Here is a 19220-nt window from a genome sequence, read left to right as displayed (position 1 = left end):
CAGCCATCTTGGACTTCATGTCTCTAATTGTAGCTTTCAGATTGGCGATTTCCGATGCCGAATCCGAAAAAGCACTCTGAGAATGAGATACATAGGGAGAATCTACATCAGTAGGATTAGAATTATCCGTGAAAGGCTCAATAGGCCTTGAACTCACACCTTTCAGACGTCTAACCCTATCCCTCTCTAACTTCTTCAAATAAGAAGTCAAAGTCTTCCACTCTTCTGCATTCAATCCCTCGCATTCCTTACCAGTATTATTAGCAGAACACTGAAACCCCCTACATTTACGGCATACAGTGTGAGGATCAACCGAAGCTTTCGGTATCCTCACCCTGCAGCCTACATTCACACACATTCTCACACTCACATTTGAATCAGACATACTGAGAAAAATCCAAAAGAGTTATTCCAAAAACAGTCCACAGTAGCGAATGCCAAAACACGATCCAGATACGTCACCAAAAAGCCGAAAAACGATGATCAAAGGATGAAATATGAATCTAAGTCAGGAAGTAATAGCAACAATGTTGATACCACCGGCGACAGAGAAAATATGATAGAAAACGGGGATGGTTCCTAGTCCTGCCGCCCAGGGCAGGCCGGTAGATCACCTGACCTACCTGTAGCGAGTGGCGCGAAATTTGAATTTCTGTCGGGGACGACGGAGTCTTAGCTATGTATATATCTGACAGGTAAGTTGATTGTATGAAAATTAAAAGTATAGTAATGTACCCCCTTCACTTTGTATAACGTGGAAAACAAAACCAACTCAGAAAAACCGTAAAGAGAATGACATACTGTACTAGATACATATCTTGGAATTAAGAAGTCTGAACATTGCATATCAACAATCATTAATGCACAAGTGTTACATCAAAGTTTCATTGTTCCCAACAAGAGGAAAAAGTAAACACTTCACTTACCTTGTTCTTCTTAGTCCTCCTCGACCCTGACCACCAGCCATTCCATAACCTCGATATCCACCTCTTCCCGGAAGCCCTCCACGACCTCCACCAATTGCTCTTAAAAATCTTCCACCACGACCTCCTCTCATGCCACCACGCATAATCCCACGGTTTCCACTACCTCGTACCATATTTCCACCACCTGTAACAAAAACATTCTAAGATAACCAAAATTACAAAAACCTTGCTTATGCCAATCATAAAATATAAAAGGCAAAAGAAACTGATCTAAAATAAATAAAAGATAGCTACATATTCATCTGCATAATCTGCACAATTATCTAAACCTGAAGAAAAAATTATCAAAGGGCTTGAAGGTTATTTTTAGTTTTCATACCAGGGGATAGATCATATAAAGTATGTTAGTACTACATATTAGTATTTTATCAAAATTAATTATAATACATACATGGAACAAACAAAATCCTGCAGACTAGCAAAAAGTTAAATCCCTGCCTCCACAGACAATACAATGAAGATCTAAGGAAGAACAGTTGCTGTCCAGCCCATCAGATGTTAAGCAGAATCCTCTCAATCCCAGACACAAAACAAAATATTGCACAAAAAGTACCAGATTATATCCACATCACCTATTGTGTTCAATGATGTTCCCAGAGACAGCCATTAAAAGCGGTTATTAATTTTTTTTTTTTTACTGCTTCCATCAAGACTTGCTGACACCTCAAAATTATACTACTGATAATGGACTTCATAACATTGTTTGGTTGCACAGTGATTTATCATTACTATTATTATTATTCAGAAGATGAGCCCTACTCATACAGAACAAGCCCACAGGGGGCACTGACTTGAAATTTAAGCTTCCAAATGGTGTTCATTACAAAGAAATAAGAGAACATAAAGGGAAACGCAGAAAGACAAGGTCAGTTTTCAAAAAAGAAAAAAGAAATTAATAAAGATAAAAATCTAAGTGAATTATTAAAATGCAACACAAATTGTATAAGGATAGCAATGCATTGCATCATCCCTTGAAATATTTTTAGTTCCACTTGCATAACATCCTCAGGAAGACTGTTCCACAGTCCAATGGTGTGAGGAATAAAGAAGGAATAAAGAAGTTTGACATATATTATACAGAACTACAAGTGCACTTTTTGATGGCTATGCTCATGCCCATTCTACAAACTCAAGAGCACCAGAAAAGACAATCACCTAAAGGCACTGTTATGACACTGATGTAGCTATCACATCAAAGTTATTTTGTGTCAGGCACATTATCTGAGAATTATAAATTAACAAAAATGGTCAGTTAACGTTTTCAAGCTGCTGGCACTACTGTAAAACATGTAGTTCATGATGCAGACTCCTTGCTTGAATGCACAGCCATTCATCAAACAATGTGTACCAATACTGAACTCATTTTGATGCCTGTTACCTGAATGGCAAGGCTGCATGTTGCATCATGTAACTACTAGACTGGCTATCAACATGTAACTAATAGACTGTGGCTATATACAAGAAGGCGTCTTGTTCCACTATACATAACTGCATTCAATAGTTCACTGGAACTGGATGACTTTGAAGGAGGATAAGACGAAAAATCATGCATGCAGACTTACTACCTATCTTGGGTAATGGCTTATTCACAGCCAACATAAATCAAATGACTGCCATTAGGGTAAACTAACACTACTTCGTGAGCACTTCAATACTCGATGATACGTACGAGTAGCTAATAAATATTACATGAAGCAAGATTTTACTGGGTGACCTAAACCAAGACAACATATGTAGTGCTTTACCTTTATTGCTAAGGAAAGCCCGTCCACCTCTGTAACTTGACCCCCTTACACCTATTCCTCGGAAACTTCCCGTCGCACCTCGTAAGCCACGTATTCCTCCTCTGCCACGAACACTTCCCATGCGTCTGATATTCTCATTTGGAAGTGAAAGGCGACCTTTGACGGCCAGTCGTTGTTTTATTGGTCGCTGCTGAATCTGCTGTTCTGCACGCTTCTGTATGAAAGTTTCATTCTTTTGCTGGGGCTTCTGAAAACCAAATAAAATATTCTAAGTTACAGTACGTAATTGTAAAGTTCTCTGGCCTTCAAGTGCAAAGTATGTATGGTAGCCTATGACTACTTACTAATATAAAACCATGTTTTGACAATAAAACAGATTTATATACCATTCACTGTGTGAAATGCATTCAGGTGAACTAAGCAAACAATGTGAAGTAAAACTGCTACAGATGATAAACCACACATACATAATTTAGTAATGCACGTCTTCTATAGTAATGAAACAAAATGAATGATATGTTATGACTCCTGTAACACTACCTTTTTCAGTTTCAGAGCTGCTACTACGGCAGGACGGCGTTCCATCTGCGCAGCTAGTCTTTGATTACGTCTAGAAGCTTGTGTTTGTTGACGTCTTTCTTCTAGCCCTATAGCACCTTGACCTGAAGGCTTTTCTTGACGCAACACTGTAAATCTGATGGGGGGTTTTAATACATAAAAATTGACAATCAATCAAAACTTATATTGCTAGATATCGGCCAAGTTGTCTGCATAAACCATTCCATATATCAACTACAAATCTATCAACTGTGAAAGTATCTCTAAAACTGAGCAACAAATGGTCTTAAAATCTACTTTATAACACAATATCTTTATTTATTAAAATGATAAAGGACATGGTAAATCTCTTACCAATTTTCGTTCTGTAAGGGAATAGATTAAGATGTTGTCATAACAGACAATGTATTACTATTTACTATATGGAGCTGCACTAATAGTCTCATACTGAATAATAAAAACTTTCTCCTCCTAGACAACTCTAGTATTTATATAATCAAATTGAACTTTTTCATAAATTCAAGAACAAACCAATAAGATCCAGGACAGGGAAGACAAGTACCGACAACTGGAAAGTTCAATAAAAACTTATATAAACAAAAATTCAGGAGAAACTTGAGGTAATATATTCTTCTACACTGCATATCACTGAATGAAAATTTTTTACATTTAAAAGTACATGCCTTTGGTTTTTTTTTTTTTTTTTTTTAATTTAAGACAATCAAAAATTGTTTGCAACAACTACACAAGATTCCCAAACATTTTATAATCAACATTATCATTTTCTCCCATTCCTAAATAACACTGAGTCTTCTCTTTTCATTGATAGCCCGTTTCAAAACACAAAACTTCTCAAATCCTTAATCTTATATTAATCGGTCTAATGCTATACTAATCCTCATAATCAATAGGGTACAAAGGCCGGCATCAACTTCAAACAAATGTGGTGTTCTGGTATAAATTAAAAAAAAAAAAAAAAAAAAAAAAAAAAAATTAAAAAAAAAATCTGCCAAAATTTTATACTTCCAAACACCAAAAATATTCCACCTTTTGGTTAATGGTGGGGGTTCAGCTTTCGGGCGAGTGCCTGTAACGGAATAAATAACATTGATAACGCTGTAAGTGCCTATGATCTGCCAACAGCACCATTAAGTGGTTTATTGGTGCCCAAATTTTGATTAACATCGGCATTAGCCAAGTGCTGTAAAACCGAAACGCCATTAACTGGGAACTCCCTGTAGTTTGAATTAAGACTTGTTCTGAGACACAGGCTTCTAAAATTGCAGAAGTCTAACCATGGGATGATGCGTTGCATGTTATTTGGGCCCCCAGTTTAAAGGGTGCCGAGGGCTTTCACTAGAGTCAGTACTACCTAGCATCTATGGAGAAAAGGTGCCATTAGTCAATTTTTAAAGTGCCTTCAATAAAATTTACTGTACTTAATTCATATATATTGTATCCCTTTAGTAGTATGTTGGATATTTCCCACAACTACAATTACACATTTTGGCACCCTATTGTATTTCATATTCACACTGCCACAAGTCATACCTAGCTATACAGAGAACTTATGAGTTTCTAAGCTTCTTTTCCCTCATTTCATTCATTCACATACTGGATAGATCCATAAATCACAAGAGTCCAATGCAGTCATTGTCCCTTCAAATACTATGTGGATGCTTGAAATTATTCATTCGCCAAATTGTAAACATATAAAGCTAGAGCATTCTGTTAAAAGGATGCCTCTTCCAATGTAAAATTCAATCAAGTTATTTCATCCACTAAAGCCAGATATTAATCTTAACTTATATTAGAAGACAATCTTCATCCAACCTCCATCATTAACATTTCCAGGTGTATTTTCAATGTAAGAGGTTCAGTATAATGTGAAGAATCCAAGACATCAGAAGGATCACTGATTTGACCTAGAAGGGGAATGCAAAACAGTCAGCCTATTAAGGAGGGAACTGCAATTATCAGAGTTTAATCTGGCGATGACACTGTCACTAACAATAATTCAAGTCGAGATCATAAATCCTTGGTGTGAATTACTCCCACAATGCTGGCAGAGTAAGGAATGACTTAAAAACTTGAAACTCACTCATGCTAGCTGCCAGTGACAAGGTAGCATATGTACAACAGACTAACCAAAGCAGGCAAAACAGAGAATACACCCTTGGCTTTATGTTCACGTTATAACTACATGAATGCTTGGTATGTTTTGAAATTATATTTTTTTCTTACTGTTAATCAAATGAGTTTATACACATAATGCAAACCTAAATTATTCACAAATTGGAATACCTAAAATGTGTAACATTTAAGCTTCACATATTATGCGTGTTTGTTGTACAGTACTGTTAATTTTTTCAGCGGTCACCTCCTAGTAGAGCATTAATATGACTACAAGACACCCAGTTGGTCTTATTAATGCTATACTGACTGACTTCCACTGTACCATGTAGCACCTACACAGTCCTTGAAGCAGGCAGGCAAACAGCATGTCTGGATTACTGCATAGAAAAACAACCAATAGGGATACTACTTCTACCAGGGTGACTTAGATGAATACCTCTGAAATCTGATGTAGTACAGGGAATCTTAATTCTTTTATAAAATAATACAGACTAATCAAATGCACCTTTAACTTTCTTTTAGTAAAAGAAAACCACCTTTTCTCCAAAACACATCAAACATGTGTGGAAGCCATATCCAAACCTTTCACCAAGATATTTTTAACAACTCTGGAAATGTTAAATAGCATTCTATTTTACTACAGTAGTAGTTCAAAATAAAGTGCATTAAAACAAAGTACTGCATTCCCTTACAACCAGTTACCTATATCCAACTTCTGTTCCTTGAAAAAATTCAAATATACTAATGTCACAAAATGGTTTTTACAAAATGAGAAAACAGATGCCAGAGTGTGTAATTATAATACATTCTCTCAGAAATAAAAAGCTTCTGTTCCATTACCAATTAAGGAAAATTAAGAAATGCACTGTGAGGCTTCAAATACTATTTAAGCGCATTTACTTGGTAGCTGTGACATCTGTCATAATGAAAGCATTTATTTTCCTACGCAGGTTACCTCAAAAACCTTTGATTACTGTAAAGACGCCGAAAATTCCTGATATGGTACACAGCAGGATACAGTAATTAGTTTACTTACAATTACATGCCTGCTGGTGTTGCCACCTCAGCCAGCTTGAAATGGTCCTCTTCAAAACTTCACAGGTTCAACTGATGCTGCACCACTGATGCACTAAAACAGCTTCTTGGACAAAGGAAATGCATCACTTCCTCCAATCAACTTCATCCAGAGCATATTCCATTAACAGCCTTTATATATTTGGCCTTCATAAACACAACGCGGTGAAAGTTGCTTTGCTTATAACAACATGCAAATGGTTTTATCAGCTACCTACACAGAGCACTACAGACTCTTTCAATGCAATGGCGTGGTCAGTGGTCGGTAATGCTTCCTAAATAAAAGCTATTCAGCATGGTATTTTCATGATTGGTCATGTATACATCTGTCACTGAATGCTTGTCTCTTGTTGAAGTTTTAAAGATGTTGAAGTAAAAACGTACCACAAATGACTTCTGCATTTTTGTCTTATCACAGTAGGCTGTGGATTGCTAACATGTTCAAGACCAGCAAAATGAACAATAATGGCTGATGTAAAATAATAGGTTTCAATTTTTTGCAGAAGGTTACAAGGTGAGTCAGTGTTAACATAGCATTTTTAAATAGGTAGCTCCTGCTTTCTTGGCCATTAATCAGTAAACCAAATAATATTTGGATACAATGTACATGCAGGTATCAAACTTTCATTCTATTACATTGAACCTACCCTCCAACTTGACTACATTGCTGTCTACTATTGATGCATAACAATGTAAGACAATTCATGCTTTACTGGAGGTCAAATTCTTTGCAGATGGCTATACGTTCACATAAAAATCTTGAATCTAACGTACAACTCTCCAAACCAAATGCATGACCATCTAACAAATGTGCAAAGATTTAAGCACATCGATCAACACCTGGCTCCAAGTGCCCATTCTTGATCATCAACATAATACTAGTGTATTATCTTGAGTTATATATCCTTTTTTCTTCCTTTCTTCTTCTTCTTCTTCTATCTCTTCTAAAGAAAGATCCTGATCTTATACTCTTGCAGTTACCTGTAAGACCGCAAAGCTGGATGTCCCGATGTTGCAGATGCATCGTTAAGAGGGAGACAAAACAATTGGGAAAGAGATCCAAGCATTTGGAGATGTGGGAATTGACACATGTCATGAGGGTACACTACAAAATATTTCTGCCAGAAAAACTTCCTTGGACAGAATTGCTTTCTTTAATAACATTCATTAAGCACACTTTCTTTAATAATTATGCTTAAGAGATTGTGGTAGGGAATAATTAGTGCACTACCTTGTAATCAAAGGTAATATACTGTGCTAGTTAGCCTTCAATAAATGCACATAATACTCACTAGATATATCAAAGCATGACATAGTACAACTAACAGACTTTACGATGTAATACTGTACTGTACTCAAAACTTGAACCCAACAGCTTTCTTTTATAAGCTAGTTGGCAAACAGTACAGGGCAAGTATTTGAGAAGGAAACCAGGTCTTTAACTCCATACTAAAATTCATATAATGATGGCATGTATGGTACCAGTCTCAGATCAGAGAAGAGATGCCAACTTAGAAAGGTTGACAATTTTAAAAGCCTCACCGGTCATTCAGCGACATCCTTGTAGTTGATTTTAATATGATCTTGCCAACAGACATCTGGAAAAAAAAAAATTGAATTATTAATACCTTGAAACTAGTTAAAATAGAGCAGCAACATTAATGCAACTGCAGTACCCAATGGGAAACACACAAGAAATACATCAAGAAAAATTGGACTCATAATAGAAGCAATTCAACTATGATACAGCAATGTTAATAGCTACATAGAATTTCTTCAGGATAACATACCAGATTGTCTTCAAAATATTGTTCCTGAATATTACAAAATTGCAGTTTGCTTTTAACTGATTTAACTGCCGCCTTTCCCATCTCATAAAGTCAAAATCACCTCTATATTTGGGATCTAATAGGCTGTAATACATTAGTAAGACTAATACATAGGAAAAACAAATACTGAAGTTGGCCAAAATACATACAAGCATGGCAACTTAAAAAACACGTTATGTAAAGAGTAAATTTAAAATCCTCGCGATAATCATGTATGGTAATATCTGAGGAATGACAATCGAGCACTAAAAATCTGATAATAATTACACTTGCCACTTTTATTTCGGAAATTAAATTTGTGGCCTTCCCTTCCATCCTATGCAAATAGCCCATTTTCTCAAATAAATGTTAGTTGCTGTTAAGTTTCCACTAAGAGTTGCAAACTATGAAAATAGCTTTATATTGCCAAATTTAAATATTCGTGAAAAAAATCTTTTTGCAAAATACCGAAACTGATTTTTGCGCAACAAAAAATTTTGCAAAATAATTGATCTGTACCTCTAAAACAAATGTGGTTTGTAAATTCCCTAAAACAAATAATGTTTTTAAGTTCCAAGTAATTGTTTTGAAAATATGCAAATATCTTTTTTAGGGCCAAATTGAATACTGTTAAATAACCTATCTGGACCTCAAAGAGGTATAAATATGATATTGTAATGATACAATTAAGTTTGTTCATACTTACCTGGCAGATATATATATAGCTGTATTTTTCCGAATCCGACAGAAATTTAAACACTTACGACACACGCAGTGGGAGTCAGGTGGTTAGTACCCATTCCCGCCGCTGGGAGGCGGGTATCAGGAATCATTCCCATTTTCTATTCATAATTTTTATTTCCATGTCTCCTGAGGGGAGGTGGGTGGGTACTTGATTATATATACTCGCCAGGTAAGTATGAACAAACTTAATTGTATCATTACAATATCATTTTTTGTTGCATTGAAACTTACCTGGTCAGATATATATATAGCTGAATCCCACCTGGTGGGAGTAGACAGAATAGAAGATTTTAGGAAACATATATATGCAGATAATTGATATCTTGATTCCTTACCTGTTAGCATAGCTGACTTCGTGGTTACTGCCGCGTAAGTCTGCTTGTGCTACTAGAGTTGCCAGCGAGGTAGAGACCTATATAGCTGGTGCACTCCAGATGATCTGTCAACAGGGGCGAGACCACGACGTGACTAGACCATATTGACCATACCATGAGGGCTAAAAGTAAGTTAAGTAAAATAAATATATATATAAAAATATATATCACCACCTGACCCACCTAGCCAAAGTTAAGGTGTGTTAACTAAGGCTTAAGAGTTAAGAAGTCACCGTTGTCGGCGACTCAACTACTAAATTAAGAGCTCTTCCTAACCATTTTCTACAGGATAGGATGAGTGGTACTTCTTGCCCCCAAGATTGTGTCTGCAGACACGTATGGCCCTAGCGAGCAGCAGATCTCATATGCCATCTTCACATCTCGCAGGGGGAGTGTGTAATTGAACACAGAGTTGCTTCGCTAAAACATGGTACTCAGGATGTTGCTGAGTGCCATGCTCTGTTGAAATGCTTCCGAGGCCGCGCCCTCACCTCGTGAGCATTCAAATCAAAAGATTTCAAATCTTTGTGCAAACACAAAGAAGGAGCTTTTTGAAAGACCTCCTTAACAATAAAGCCAGGGTGTTCTTCGATATGGGCAAGTCTGGTCTTTTTCGGAACACTGCAGATTGTCCCGTACGACTTCGACTTTCTTGAGTTTTATGTAGATAAAACTTGAGAGACCTGACAGGGCACAGGACTCTCTCTGGCTCCTGCCCACTAACTTGTGCCATCCTTGCTTCCAAGCTCCTGGCCCAAGGACAAAACGGGTTTCCATTCTTAGGCCATAACGAAAAGCTTAGAGAGCACACCGCCTTGTGTTCTCTAAAGCCAAAACTTGTGACGATGGCTTAAAATCTCACTAACCCTCTTTGTCGTATCTAGGGTGGTTAGAAAAATGCCTTCCTGATCACATGCAAGAAGTTAACAGGTAGGAGATGTTCGAATGCTTTGACATCAAGAACTTCAGACTATGTCTAAGTTCCATATTGAAAGCTTCGATCTGGACATGCACAGTCAGTCCGTCTGTACTAACGTCAGGTGATTTCCGGACCAGTTGACCAGTCAGACGAATCAAGGACAGCAAGGCTGTACCCTGAAGACCATAAGGCACTATTCTTCGCTGAAGGATGAGTGTTTGGACTGCCCTGGGCGATTCAAGCTAAGCAAACCTTGGGGGGTGTATCAACGCAACCCAACGTTGTTAGCGAATCAACTCCTGAGCCACTCCTGAAGCGAGCTTCTGGTGCCAGGAGAAAGGATGCGAGAAGCAAAAAGGCGATTCAGTCCCGAAGGACGAATGCCTGACAGTCCAACCTGGTCTCATGTTAAACGATCATCGGGGGTGTATAAACGCAACCGACTTCGTCAACAAGAAACTCAGGGCTACTATATGTCTCCTGATCTCGCACGAGTGTCTGACTCCGAGAAAACAGGTGAGACAAAAAGTAGATGGTGAGCGAGTTTCGAGATTTCACAGAACTCAAAGATCGTGAAGGGCTTTGTTGTTTGACAGAAGCAAATCTCTGAGCCCAAAGGCGTCAACAACATATTTGCGTATTCTTTAATAGTTGTGACTGCCAGCTTATCCCATTCTTCAAACGGAAAGGGAAGACTGCAATCTTATGCTGTCAACATCTCGATAGTCTGAACGTAGTCAGAGCTCAGAGCGGAGAGGTTATAGTGTTACCTTTAGTGTTAAAGGAGGACCGACTCTCTCCGGAAAAGGTCCTTTGGAAGGACGTGACCTCTGTTGAATCTAGGGTCCTTGAAGGCCAACCAACTGGGGCGATTAGAGCGGGTCATTGTCGCTCCCTGTGATGATATAAATCATCTTATTACATTTCCTAAGTGATTGAAAAAGGGGAAAAGAGACTAAACATCCATCCCCGTTCAATATCATAGGATGGCGTTTAATGTACCGCTCCCGGATCGAGAAAAAGGGAGCAGAGAAGAAGAAGCCTCTTCGTCCTCAACCTAGCGAAGAGATGAATGAAAGGACGTCCCTAAAGTCTCCACAACTCTCAACATACTTCTAAAGAAAGATTCCACTCGGAAGTCATAGTTGCTGCCTTCGATCGAGACGATTCGAACGGACTTTTGCAATCCTGTAACGAACCTCTGAGGATCGTTCCATTCTACGCCTGTTGTTATAATAGGCTCTTTCTCGTAAACCCGAACCAGGGACCGAGAGAAGATACTTCCTAAGATATGAGAGAGCTGTGGAAGATCAGAGTTGATATGGACCATGGTTCCAAAAACTCGTTTCGAGGACTGGAGGGACGACTGAATTGCTTCCACTTCTTTCAGATTATGATCCAGGACATCTGAAACCCTCTCCAGATGTCCGGCAACTTCTTTCTATCACCTCAAGAGATACTTAACGCACCGAGAGATGTTCAGAATCATTCCTAGATCTTTAATAAAATTTCAGTTTACCCGGTAGGAAAAAACTGTAGAGGTCTGAATTGCAGTCTATTCAGGGAAAACAAACTTCTTTAGGAAGGAAATGGTCCCCAGCAAGCTCATCCATTCCCTCACACAGTATGTTTACTTCCCTAATAAGGCTGCGCTTTGCCTAAGCAAGAGAGCTATAATAGTGCAATGTGTGGTAGACTCGTAGTCCTATACCGCCGGTAACGAGCACCGAAAGGAGTAAGATATCTCTGTATAACATATTAAGGCCAAACGAATGCAATGTTTATTCATTCATGTAAGGAATCCCCTCAATTTTAGGCTAAAGTCCGTGATTGTAGGGCAGAGATACAGTTCGTCAGTCAATCCCGCAGGAGAGAGAGAGACGTAACTGCCAGCACGAGATACGGTTAGTCAGTCATCCCGCAGGAGAGAGAGACTTAACCAAAAAAAAAAAAAAAAAAAAAAAAAAAATACAGCGCATGACAGCGAACGAGTTGGTACTGGCTCGTTTGGACTGGAGGAGAGGAGTCAGAGGACAGTGACAGCAGCAGCTTACGATCGTCCGTCATCGTCGTCTCTTAACACTTTATGCCTGGGTTGCCAGCTACCATATTCTATGAAGAAAAAGGTTCGTTATTTTTAGCATAAAGAGACTCTCAAGCTGGTATATTTAAGCGAAACAGAAAACGCTAAATATATAGATGCGTTTGTGGTCGTCAGAACACTACCATACAACGGTAAAAGATAAATCGGAAACTCCTGGAAGGCTGCAGGGAGTAACGATTAAATGTCCTTAAAATGGACCACAGAACCTCTCGTTGCCATCCGAAGAGGTAACTACAGCAAGCGTATAATGGACTTGAACCAACCAGGAAATAAAATAAACGCAAGGCAAAATAGAAATTTGAAATTAGATCACAATAAAGTTTGTTCATACTTACCTGGCAGACATATATATAGCTGAATTCGGAAATACAGCTACATACATATCTGAAAGGCAAGTTTCATGAACAAAACTTAGGAGAATCGAAGCAGTCAGCTCAAGCTTCTTATGTTTATTGGACATAAGCGTTCATTGACGTAGTCTACAAGTCTATTTCTTGTAACGAGTCTGCGAATGACGAAGGAGAGCTCTTCCGAATCTTGTCAATAAGAGCTTATTTCGCTTACGCAATATCAAGTTAATGAGATGTTTGTCAATGAGAACTAAAAACCCATTTACGGGACAAAGAGATATTTTGTCAATGAGGGGATACCCACTTACTTGACAAAACGATAGTATATTGGTCAACGCGGGGGAAAGTCACTGGATAATTGACAAAACTGACAATCCAGGAAAGTCAAGCATTTATTTTCCGATTCCCGTCTCAAACGAGGAAGGGGCAAGAATCCTGTTAAGAGACTGGGCTTACGTCAGGTATTACGACGATGTTCAATTCGGCAGCGTAGTCCCGACTAGGAACTAACAAAATCTATCATCTGAAAAGCCCTTTCAGATGGGCTAAAAAGCTGGCAAAATTATCCTGGGAAGAAGGAAAAAACTCTCCAACCAGCTTCCTCTCCCGTATCACAACTAATGCCTGCTAAAGCTTAAAATTTATTGGCAGTATGGCAAAGGCAGTCCTGTCTTGCGCTTTCCTGAAGAGCGTACTTTTGATGAGTGCCTTTGCAAGAATCCTACTGAACGTTGCCGAGAGTCCTGACGTGGCAGGACATCGAGCCTTTATAATAACCCGTAACTGCCTTATCGCAAAGTCTTGACTGCGGTAGTGGCAACTTAAATTTATTGGCAGAATGGCAAAGCTTGCGGTAGAGCAAACGAGAACTTCCCTTGAGCTTTCCTTAAACTCCATCCACCTATGCGAAAAGCAATATTAATTGACAGAGACCTCTTGAATTCACGAAACCCGATGTCTTGCTGGGTTTCGAAGAAGTTGTCTGTTCACTTTAAGCTTACTCCGAAGCACTGCCTACTTCACATTCTTTGCAGGTGAGGTAGAAGGTATCATCGAAGGTAGAGGTAAAAATTCTTTAAGCCCAAATCTGAAACAAGAGCTTGAAGAGTTCAACAGAAACGTTCAGCCAGGCGACACACCTGGCGTGCGCTGGTGCACGCTCGGCGTCCACTGGAGCGCGCTTGGCGTCCACTGGAGCGCGCTCGGCGTCCATGGAGCGCGCGGTCGGCGTCCACTGGCGCGCACGCTCGGCGTCCACTGGCGCGCACGCTCGGCGTCCACTGGCGCGCGCTTGGCGTGCACCCGCGCGCCCCTGGCTTGGGCGTCCACTCTCAAAAGCTTACTGCTACTATGACTTCTTTTACTTATTTCTCGGTGGAAAGACGGACACGAGTTCAGGCGACGTTCGCCCTTCTTACTTATCACTGAAACGCATAACGAGAGAGAGAGAGAGAGAGGACGTGAAGCGTCCTCTTCTATAAAGCTTCTATTTAGAGGGCGCGAGTCCATCCGAAAGCTCAAACCCCTGCTGCGGGGAGGACGCTTCGGAGGACGAGAAGCAATCCTTCAGGATTCGTGCAGTGCACGCACTTAGGCAGTCTGGGGATTTTCATCAGAAAACTGCCGAAGGCACGCCAGATCGGTGGGGGTTCCTCGTAACCCTCCTTCGGCTTTCGACATGCTCTCTCACTGGTTCTGGGAGTCAAGCAGAGGTCCCGGCCTAGAGGGCGAAACGAGGCCGATCTGACGCACCCTCCACTCCACTACACAGGGTATCACCGTGGGCAACTTTCTGCACTTCACTTTTACTCTCTAAAGCAAGCACTTTCGATTATAAGTTACGAATCGAAGGAGTATCAGAGAAAGGGCAATTTCTCTACAGACACTGCTTAGGGCCCGAAGGCAACACTGCAGGGTTAGGAGTAACAATTACAGAAGTAGCACTTCACAGCAATGAAGGAGAGCGAGCACCTTCGTAGACATATACATAGCCCGTAGGCCATACTACAGGGTATGCAAAATAAAGTCTACAAAGGAAGGTCTGATTAATTGCGTACATACGAATCATACTCTTCCTTACGGAATTAGACATGTTTTACTGATTATTGCGTACATACGAATCATACGTCTTCCTTACGGAATAGACAAAGTCTCACACTCCTTACATGACAAATCTCAACAAAGAAGCAAGACCCATACCCCCTCGTACATACCAAGTGCGAATCTACCGAAACGCTTACGGTAGCCAACACCCTATCTTTGCAGACAACCCCGTCTGAAAAACTAGCCTAACTAGATTCAGATATTTTATGCAAAAATGAATCAAATTCAAATCAATTTAAGATAGCGTATGCCTAGCCACAAATCCAAGTGAATAAATCAAAAGACAATTAGGATACTTAGCGGCAATGAAGTTTCCAAAATCCTAAGACGGAGGTACTGAAAACAGGTGTTTTCAGCACCGGCGACAGAAAAAAATTATGAATAGAAAATGGGGAATGATTCCTGATACCCGCCTCCCAGCGGCGGGAATGGTACTAACCACCTGACTCCCACTGCGTGTCGTAAGTGTTTAAATTTCTGTCGGATTCGAAGGAAAAAACTTACAGCTTTAACTAGATATATATCTGACAGGTAACGTTTCATGAACAAATCTTCAGTTTCCAAGAAGTGTTTCAAATTAAGAAAGTATCTACTAAATAGCATAATCAATCACTTTGCAATATAGGCCTAATCTAGAATACTAATGCATCTGATAAAAGCATTTTAGTAACCTTCCAGCAATGTCCCCCATCCCCCCAACACCAACACACGTACTAGGCTATATTATTCAAACAGATTATATAGTTTTAGGTAAATCTCCCACATTTCATATCAAATATGTCAATGCTTCTCTTTATGTAAGTAATCCAATGCTTTTGAAAAGATAAAAAGTGAAAAGAACACTATGGTTTTCAGCACATTTCATAGTTTACAAAGCTGATACTATATATCAGCTCAAAGTCCAGCACTACAGTAGAAGGGGCGAGCATAGAATGACGGGAAAAGGTTCCACAGATGAAAACAAACCAAACCTTTCCTAGAAAACCGTATTCTGGCCAAACCAAACCTTGCCTTCCTAACCTCGCTTAGGGCGCCATGCCCTGTCCTGGCTGGAAGGGGAGCTCTGCCCTCCCTAGACCATCCCCCCCCCACACAACAAGTAACACTAAACAGCAGAGACAATGGACTAAGCTTCCGTTCGGAGTTATTCCCCTCATTCTGCAACAAACTACCCCAGCAGAAAAGTTGCGCATGCATTCTATGAACATTATCACATTAGGGGTTTCCAGCCAGGTCAGGGTACAGTGCCCTTGGATAGGTTAGGTTAATGGACGCAACTTGACTAGATTTTCAGTTTATGTAAGGGAGACGGCCGCACAGATCTATCGTTGATAGGCCTACATATATTTGGCTAACCAACAGATGAAATAACTAGAGAAATCGGCGTTAGTTCCGCAGGTGCCGTGCTTAGTACCAGCCCCTCGGGAGACAAAAGCGAAAAGCATGTGGCAAAATCCTCATTTATCTCTCTAAATTTCGCTACCACTAATTAAACTTTTACCAGTATTTCTACAGAAGCAATCCGCGGTGGCCTAGACTATGGCAATTGACGTTTTCCTATGTTATTTTACTTACTGAACAAGAATTTAAAGTAATATTTATTCGGACTACTGTAATTAACCCCCCAGGCGCCAGTACTAAACACGGCGAAATAGTACATTGGACGCCCCAATCCCTGGTGGATGTCGTATCCGCGGTTACGTTCCTTGCAGTTCGTGCAGAACTACCTACTATTCTTTAGAATTACCCTGCAAGAAACTTCACCACGGATACGACATCTACCAGGGATTGGGGCATCCAATGTACTATTTCGCCATATTTAGTACTGGCCCGTGGTGGTTAATTATAGTCGTCCGAATAAAAATTACATAAAATTCTTGTTCAGTAGGCAAAACTGCATAGAAAAACCACAACTGCCATAGTCTGGGCCGCCGTGGATAGGTACCCTAGATCTACCATTTTACCTTTAAATGTACCATATACCTAGGTATGTAGTAGTAGCCCAACACCACTTTTTGTATTGCCGAAAATATTTCTATCAATAAATGACAATCTCTTTGCATGGCCATTCTTTTACCTAAAAGCCTAAAACTAGATCTTCACATTCTCTATTTAAAACTAGGCCAACAAAGACTTCAATAAATAGCAGTGAACTGTCGGCTGGGAGCACTTACAGATTAGCGGGCCCACTCGACCGCTGACCGAAATCGGCGGAAGAACACCAAAACCAATATGGCGGCGATACCAAAACAACAACAAACAAAGTAGGGAGCTACTACATATCCGCGACGATCGATTTATGTGTGCTGTCAGTAAGGCCGTGGCGGAACGGCGCTTCGCGCCTTATCCGAATATTTAAAGATTCTTGGCAGGCACGGCATGTTCTGGCAAGAGGTAATGTTGCGCTGCGCGCGCTAACCACAGGGGTTACAGTAAGGCTACTTACCGTGGCGGATGGATTTGGGTGTCGCGATACCAAAACAACAACAAACAAAGTAGGGAGCAACTGGCCCGGTAAAGTGACTAGGCCTAGGCTATAGGCTATGCCTACAGGCTGGAACTTTCAAACCTGTATAGGGCTATAGCTATTACTCAAGATGTTTAATACCTATAAAGAAACTAGTAGTACTAAAAGCCCCCAAAACTCTCCATTCATTTGAGATATAGCCTAATGCCATAATATCGCTTACAGTAGGCCTTAGCATGAAGGTTGCGTAGGTTACGATTGGCATTTTTAGGCCTATAGTTACGTACGTTAAATTGAAAAAAAACTTTCACTTTACAAGTGTGGAGGACGAATCGCATTAGGTAGCTAAAACTGGTAAAATTAAAGGTAAATATACATTTAATAGTCAATTGGTTATTAGTTTTCGTATAATTAGAATATTTTTGGGTTTATTTTTCGTAGATTTACGAGACCTGGAAGCACCGCATAGGCTTAGGCCTAAGCTAGGTTACCTACCTAGCTATACCTACCTATAACCATCAGTATTCGAGCTCTTCGATCGAACGTAGACAGACATAAAATTAGACTACCTAATCTGATTAGAGCGTAAATATGACGTAAATTATAGACATTTTATTATCAATATCCATTAGACAGCGGTCTAAAGTATAGAGACAGTTAAAGCATTTTTGACAGCTGGGCCTACAACGACCTTATAGGCCTGGTTTTCCTAATTAAATCAATTATTAATTAGATTAAATGGCGACTGGCCGTTACCTTGGTGATTTTTGGAGGGGGGACGCCGACGAAGAAGGACCTGGCGGAACGTGGAACGTTACGGGGAACCAGTAAACACTGAGGAGGAACGTAACCCACGCTCCCGTTAGTCGGAAACCTTTTTTAAGACTGGCCAACAAGCAAGCCAGCCGCGGGCCCGAGCGAGCCTCGATGCCAGCGAACAGCTCGTCAGTTCTTTGGGTTAATAAGTGTTTCTTTGATAAAATGTACTTGATTAGCCATTAAAACGCTTTAAAGGATTATTTTTTGTTATCATATATAACATTCATAGACTACTAGAGACTACCAGAGCCGTCATCTTCGAAATGAGGAAGCCAGCGAACAGCTTGTCACATCTTTGGGTTAATCACTACTCCTTTAGTATTCCTTCTGTGAAATGGGTATATGATAATCATGAAAAGCTTTTAAAATCGTTTTTTTTCATTTGTATGTAACATTTATAGGCTACCGGAGATATATTTTCCAAATAAAGGAGCCAGCGAACAACTAGACATTTAGCTTGTCAGATCTTCGGGTTAATAACTTGGTAACTAACTATTCCTTTGATAAAAATGAACTTTAAATTATCACAAAAAGATATTAAAAGTAGTTTTTTTTTCATTTTTAATATAATATTTATAGACTACCAGAGAATATATTTTCGAAGTAAAGAAGCCAGTAAACAGCTTGTCATAGCTTTGCACTAATCACTATCCTTCGGTAAAATGGACTTTTAAATAGTCATTAAAAAGTTTGCAAAAACGCCTTTTTTTTATTTTTATATAACATTTATAGACTACCAGAGACTACCTCATCGGAATTAAAAGTTTTTTGTTCCTATTTACGAGACCAATGTATATAATGTAGTAGAGCATTATAATAACGGCCAGCATACTTGGACTTATAATGGTCGTAAGCTTATTTTTAAACGTTTCTTTTAATTTTTTTATATGAAACGTAGCTACAGAATACCAGAGACCCTATTAAAATTACGAGACCGAACCGATGCATGCAAACGTACTAGCTGATGGCAATGGGTCACACGTACATGGTGACATGACTTATTGAATGTCTTTGCTGGTAATTGCTGTAGTAG

General features: G+C 39.6%; 1 protein-coding gene across 1 annotated transcript; it reads right to left on the bottom strand.

Moving 5' to 3' along the window:
* Positions 1-905: 905 nt before the first annotated feature.
* On the bottom strand, positions 906-18280 carry LOC135209674 (chromatin target of PRMT1 protein-like). Its single transcript, XM_064242409.1, has 5 exons — positions 18125-18280; positions 8042-8097; positions 3272-3425; positions 2732-2978; positions 906-1110 (listed from the first exon to the last, which is right to left on the bottom strand). Exons 2-5 carry the CDS (start codon positions 8095-8097, stop codon positions 923-925), a joined length of 645 nt encoding a protein of 214 aa, XP_064098479.1. The 5' UTR covers positions 18125-18280; the 3' UTR covers positions 906-922.
* Between the last annotated feature and the right edge of the window lie 940 nt (positions 18281-19220).

Source organism: Macrobrachium nipponense, chromosome 38 (assembly GCF_015104395.2).
Source record: "Macrobrachium nipponense isolate FS-2020 chromosome 38, ASM1510439v2, whole genome shotgun sequence".
NCBI classification, from domain to species: domain Eukaryota; kingdom Metazoa; phylum Arthropoda; class Malacostraca; order Decapoda; family Palaemonidae; genus Macrobrachium; species Macrobrachium nipponense.
The sequence above is the reverse complement of the archived record's forward strand: the minus strand, read 5'-3'. Positions and strand labels throughout refer to the sequence as shown.

What these genes read in the sequence shown, in the direction of transcription:
- LOC135209674 (XM_064242409.1), bottom strand. Translation starts at nt 8,097, where the DNA reads ATGTCTGTTGGCAAGATCATATTAAAATCAACTACAAGGATGTCGCTG. An exon ending in AGGATGTCGCTGAATGACCG is followed by an intron (nt 3,426 to 8,041) that starts GTGAGGCTTTTA and finishes ACCCCCCATCAG; the next exon opens with ATTTACAGTGTTGCGTCAAG. An exon ending in GGCTTTCCTTAGCAATAAAG is followed by an intron (nt 1,111 to 2,731) that starts GTAAAGCACTAC and finishes TTTTTGTTACAG; the next exon opens with GTGGTGGAAATATGGTACGA.